The sequence below is a fragment of the Bidens hawaiensis genome, unplaced genomic scaffold (assembly GCF_021521415.1).
Source record: "Bidens hawaiensis isolate Kalapana, Puna unplaced genomic scaffold, B.hawaiensis_p1.1 tig00033109_1, whole genome shotgun sequence".
Lineage (NCBI taxonomy): Eukaryota > Viridiplantae > Streptophyta > Magnoliopsida > Asterales > Asteraceae > Bidens > Bidens hawaiensis.
In genome coordinates this window covers 22,827-28,250 of record NW_027495650.1, presented here as the reverse complement: position 1 = coordinate 28,250, position 5,424 = coordinate 22,827, and the positions used below count along the sequence as shown (strand labels likewise).

Genomic DNA, 5,424 nt, shown 5'->3' with positions numbered 1-5,424 from the left:
GTTTTGGACCTTAAAATCGCGTCACGTGTCAACGTTTTAATGGATCCGACCAAATTTCTTAAAATTCCGTCGGATCCGACTGAATTTTAGTGGATCCGAGTGAATTTTTCATTTTCTACCTCTCAAACCCTGGAGCTCCATAACCAACCTCCATCTTTCTTATTTCTTCACAAAATCAAGCAAATAACTAGTGCAAATCACTTAGTTTTTCGAGGAGAACACAACAATAGTGTTCAATTTCACTATAGAACACAAAATCAAAAACCTCCGAATTGAAAAATTTAGTATTCGTCGGACAATTTAACTAGTCAGATACAACTATTCAGAGTTTGTTTCCGTCAGAGCCGATTGTCTTCTACTCCGACGGTTCTTCACGTAATCAGTCGGCCAAAAGGTTAAAGCGTTGGATCCGATTGAACATGAGGCTGCATGGCGCGTCGTGACCGGTTAAAACTGTTGTCGGATCAGTTTGTGCTTTGGTCGGATCCGACCGGAAAATATGGTTAGTTTAAAATTTTGTTTTGATCTCCCGCTATAATTGGAAAAAAGTTGGTTAAAATTGACTATTTTGATAATAATTTATTTCCTTTTCCTTTAAAGAGAGACAAAATTATTATCAAATGAGGGTTATCAATACAGAACCAATACGGTAAATACGCGGCAGGAATATGATGCCAACGCGTAGGCTTTGCCCATATAAACTCCACCACGTAAACACAATTACACCGTCAAACAGTCGGATCTCTCTCACCAATTAAATGGCACAATCAAGCAACCCTCAGCCGGAGATCGTCAGCCCAAACTTCCTCGCTCCTTATCCCGTCGATCTCGTCATCGTCAAGAAACTCTTGTTTCTCTCCGATGGAAACTTCGCCGTCACCGACGTCAATGGCAACGTCATGTTTAAAGTCAAAGGCAAACACATCAGCCTTCGCGATCGCAGAGTCTTGCTCGATGCCGCCGGAGTTCCGATCCTCTCGTTCCAGAAAAAGATTCCGCTTTATTATTATTATTATTATTATTATTATTATTATTATTATTATTATTATTATTATTATTATTATTATTATGTTCTGTGGATCTGAGACGAGACGGAGAAGACGAGGTGTGGTTGTTTTCATCTTCATAATCGTTACCCGATATCGGGTTTTTGTTTCTTCAGCTGTCCCAAGCTATAATTATCAATGATCACTTTAATTATGTGTTTTGATGAATTATTGATAGGATTAGTATTAATTCAAAGAGTATAATTGCTTTATCAATTGTTAAGATTGATAATTGATAAGATTTGTTTTGTTGATGGATGTTGTGAACAGTTGATAAGTGTTCACAAAAGATGGGTGGTGTTCAGGGGAGATAGCTCGGATTCGAAAGATATAATATTCAATGCGAAACAGTCGTCTTTGATCCAATTCAAGACATCACTTGATGTGTTCTTGGGGAATAATGAAAAGGAAAATGTCTGTGATTTCAAAGTCAAAGGCAGCTGGTTGGACCGATCGTGCACCATATATGCTGGAGATGGCAATACCATCGTTGCTCAGGTAATTAAACTATGTTCTTGATCTTGGAACTATGGTTAATAACTTGTTGACCACTAACTTGAGTTGAGGAATAAGAGGCAAACGGGTCTAAGTGGTAATGAGATCTTAAATGCAGACCGTTAGGCCTGTTTAAAGTCCTTTTTGACTAATTTCATCATTAAGGGACAGACAGGCCTTATTGGTCATGAGATATCAATTGGACACCATAAGGCCCGTTTGACTAATTTGACTATTAACAGATAGATGGGTCTCAATGGTCTTGGCGTAGGGCGGCAAAACGCGTCTAAGCATGTTAAGCTGGTTAGACACAAGGCGATTAACAAGAGTGCTAAACACGAACAGGACACGATAAATTAGTCGTGTCTTTTTCTTTAAACAAGAACACACAAACCTGTTTATAAACAAACGTGTTACATGAGTTACATGACACGACCTGTTTTACAAGAGTTATATTACCTATTTAGTGACACGGCACAACCCAATCCAACACGACATTACACGATCTGGAACATTTAATATAGTTAACAAATAACAAGGTAAAATAAAGATCACCAAAATTTTAGATCTGAAGTTATAACATCCTTCGAGTACAATACGTAACATTTTTTAAACAAAACTCCATAAAAGTCTTAAATAACGATACATAACATATATATATTTTCAAAAAAAAAAATATTAAAATATAAACAGGCATAATCGTGTCTAAGTAGGTGAAGACCTGTTTGGACACAATTTTAATCGTGTCTTAGATGTGTCGACTGCTTATGACACAAAACCTATAAAGCTTAAATCCAAGCCTGTTTAACTCTGTGTCATGTTAACAGGTTTGTATTAGAAATTTTTGCCAGCACGAGTCATGAGATCTCAAATGGAGACCATATGGCCCGTTTGACTCTTTTAACTGTTAAGAATCGGACGGGTCTTAATGATCATAACATCTCAAATCGGACGGGTCTTAATGATCATAACATCTCTTTTAACTGTTAAGACTCTAGTTTGACCGTTAAGAGATGGGCAAGTCTATGTGGTCAAGTGATTGCAAATGGAAATCTTCAGGCCGATGGAAGTTGAATAAAGAAACCCACATCACTTTTAACTAATAGATACTAACATATGACTATTAACGTTTAAACGCAGATGCACAAGAAGCACACGGTTCAAAGCATCACGCTTGGGAAAGATACGTTTGCTGTGACGGTATATCCTAACGTCGACTATGCTTTCATTGTTGCGCTTGTTGTGATCCTCCACGAAATCAACGAAGACAAAAATGATGTAGACTAATTATCAATGTATGCATTATTGTATCCTATGTATACCCAAATCTTAAATGTTGTAGCATGATGTTAAGATAATAAAGTAAGAATGGTGATATCTAGTTTTGTAAATCTACTGACAACTTTATGAGTGATACTCCTATATACATAACCAAATAAAGCTTGGACAAAACTAGATGATTATGTATCCAGCTATCTTTTCCTCTTGATAATTTTACATGTGAAACAACCTTCAAAAAGCTACCAAGTTGGGCCCATTATGTTACAAATAAGTTATTTTAGTTTGGCTATGTTAATCTGTTACGTGTCAAATGGATTGCAACAAGTTTTTTTATCAAGCATTAATTCATTTTTTAAATCTAATGTTCAAAAACACTTCAAGAAGTTATGTGGGTAAAATCTGACAGTGTAAATGAGTCAAATTGCTAAAAAAAATCTTGCGGACAAGTTTAGAGCATGTTTGGATCGAGTTTAAAAATGTTTATTGGCTTTTTGGTGTTTTAAAAAAGCCAATAAGTTAAAATGTGTTTGGCAGTCACAAAAAAAATCTTTCTTATATTAACGTTTTGAAACGGTTAAAAATTTTGAAAAAGCCAATAAATATTTTTCAAGCTCTTAATCGCACAGGTCTAAATTAAAACTCATTTACGTAGCTTGAGCTTTGAAAAGAAGTTAAAGCTCATTTGATCAAAGCAATGCCTAATGACTATGCTTGCAAAACACCCTTATTGTATAACTAGATAAATATAATGATGTTTATTAATGTATTTAATTAAAATATACATATTATATTTATTTATTTATTTATTATATAAAACAATAATAAATAGTATTAAACTATAAATACTATTGTATATAATCCTCAATATTTAATATCCAACTATAAGTTTTATTATTATATTTTGGTTATGTTAGCACCCCACAACTAGCGAAATTAAGAAAATTGATCTCAATTTTTAGAAAATGGGTTTAAAAATAAAATTTTTTTCCAAGTTTGAATCAAATTAGGTTTATAAGGATTTCAAATAAATTGAGTTGGTTTATAAGGATATGTTTCATGTTCTGTTTTGGAGGTTCCTAGTTTTAAGGATTATTGCGGTACGTAAGTTTATAAATATGTATTGTCATTGTTTTTTTACCATCATCGTTCATTCTTTTGTTTGAATTTTAATACTAATTAATACGGTAAACATAATAATGTCTGATTATATCTGTAGTGATTTACTGTTTGAAATCTTCAAAAAACTACCACCCAAATCCATCATCCGATTCAGATCACTCTCTAAATACTGGCATTCTCGTCTTATTAGCCCCGAGTTCCTCCACGATCACCGCCTTCAATCTTCCAAATACCCTCCAAAATTCCTCACCAAACACCTCTCTAGTCGCGACTCATGTTGTAACGAGTTTAAATACATATATACATTGCACTCGGGTGACCAGTTGCTGATAGATCCAGGACATGCATACTCCCGCATACCAGGAGTTGAGTTCCCTTATTCACGTCTTACTACCGAAGTTGTTGGCTCGTGTAATGGAATTCTATGTTTGCGTAATAACAAAAGCGTTAGTCTATGGAACTTTTCAATTAGGCGCAGAATAATCGTGTCACATTGGAAATCATGTGTTCAGGAAGCAATAGGGTTCGGTTTTGACCCCATCACTGATGATTACAAGATTGTGAGCGTATCTTACAACAAACACGCGTTAGGTGAAAACAATGCATTACTTTACTCCTTGAAAACAGACTCGTGGAGAGCGATACCTTCCCCGTCTACTCGGTTTTACAATGTGATGACGCAGGCGTGTTTGTTCAATGGAATATTGCATTGGGTGGTAGAAGGATTTTTAACCGAACCATCACCCGAAGGCCCGACTCGTTTTATATTGACATTCAATCTGAGTAGTCATGTTTTTGGGCACATTGTGCTTCCTAAGCGTTGGAAAATCAGACAGCTGATAACCATACATGGTCGTCTAGCAGTGGTTTACTGGATCGGTGTTGGTAAATGGAGGATTCGGGTGGTTGGATCTTGGTCTATGGTTTTGGATTTTGAAGGACCAGCAGCAGAAGATGTAATGATGAGTGTTTTGCAACCAATTACTAAGAGTGATTTTGTGGCATACTACAATGAAAAAGTTGGACCTGGGAGATGGTAACCTATGTGGAGACCCTTGAATTATTAGACAAAGGAAGAGCCACATCTTTCGGGGAAACCATATCATCTTGGACGTAATATCGTTACAAAAGAATTTTGTTCCTTATCACTCACAGGTATTAGATGATAATCGAGTGTTCGGTTTTGAATTTTACCTCTAGTTGTTGTTTAAACGAATTTTCTAATGTTTTTTATACGTAACTTGTTACCCAGTATGACCCAACCAGTTGTTTTTGTCACCTCTGGTTTTCATCATACCGTGAATAAAAAGACTTAAGAATTGTTATAAATAAATATATATTATTGTGGTTAACGACGCTAAATTGATTCGACTTGTTCCTTAAGTTTCCTTCTCTTGCATATTTCATTTGTAAACACACCTATCAATGTAATAACATTATCTGCCAACATCTATTTGTTTCTCATATTGTTGTGATAATAGGA

At 35.4% G+C, this 5,424-nt stretch overlaps 2 protein-coding genes across 2 annotated transcripts; both read left to right on the top strand.

The window, feature by feature from the left end:
* The first annotated feature begins 742 nt into the window (after nucleotides 1-742).
* On the top strand, nucleotides 743-2,932 carry LOC143584357 (protein LURP-one-related 15-like). The gene is made up of 3 exons (XM_077066433.1): nucleotides 743-984; nucleotides 1,309-1,544; nucleotides 2,682-2,932. The coding sequence occupies exons 1-3, from the start codon at nucleotides 759-761 to the stop codon at nucleotides 2,826-2,828; spliced, it is 609 nt and encodes a 202-aa protein (XP_076922548.1). The 5' UTR covers nucleotides 743-758; the 3' UTR covers nucleotides 2,829-2,932.
* A 1,078-nt stretch (nucleotides 2,933-4,010) lies between these two features.
* LOC143584359 (putative F-box protein At1g47790) lies at nucleotides 4,011-4,981 on the top strand. The gene has a single exon (XM_077066434.1). It carries the CDS (start codon nucleotides 4,019-4,021, stop codon nucleotides 4,979-4,981), a length of 963 nt encoding a protein of 320 aa, XP_076922549.1. The 5' UTR covers nucleotides 4,011-4,018.
* The last annotated feature ends 443 nt before the right edge of the window (nucleotides 4,982-5,424 follow it).

Excerpts from the sequence above, each read along its gene's own strand:
- LOC143584357 (XM_077066433.1), top strand. The coding sequence starts at position 759 with ATGGCACAATCAAGCAACCCTCAGCCGGAGATCGTCAGCCCAAACTTC. Across the intron at positions 985-1,308 it reads AGTTCCGATCCTCTCGTTCC|GTGAACAGTTGATAAGTGTT; the intron begins AGAAAAAGATTC and ends TTGATGGATGTT. Across the intron at positions 1,545-2,681 it reads GCAATACCATCGTTGCTCAG|ATGCACAAGAAGCACACGGT; the intron begins GTAATTAAACTA and ends GTTTAAACGCAG.
- LOC143584359 (XM_077066434.1), top strand. The coding sequence starts at position 4,019 with ATGTCTGATTATATCTGTAGTGATTTACTGTTTGAAATCTTCAAAAAA.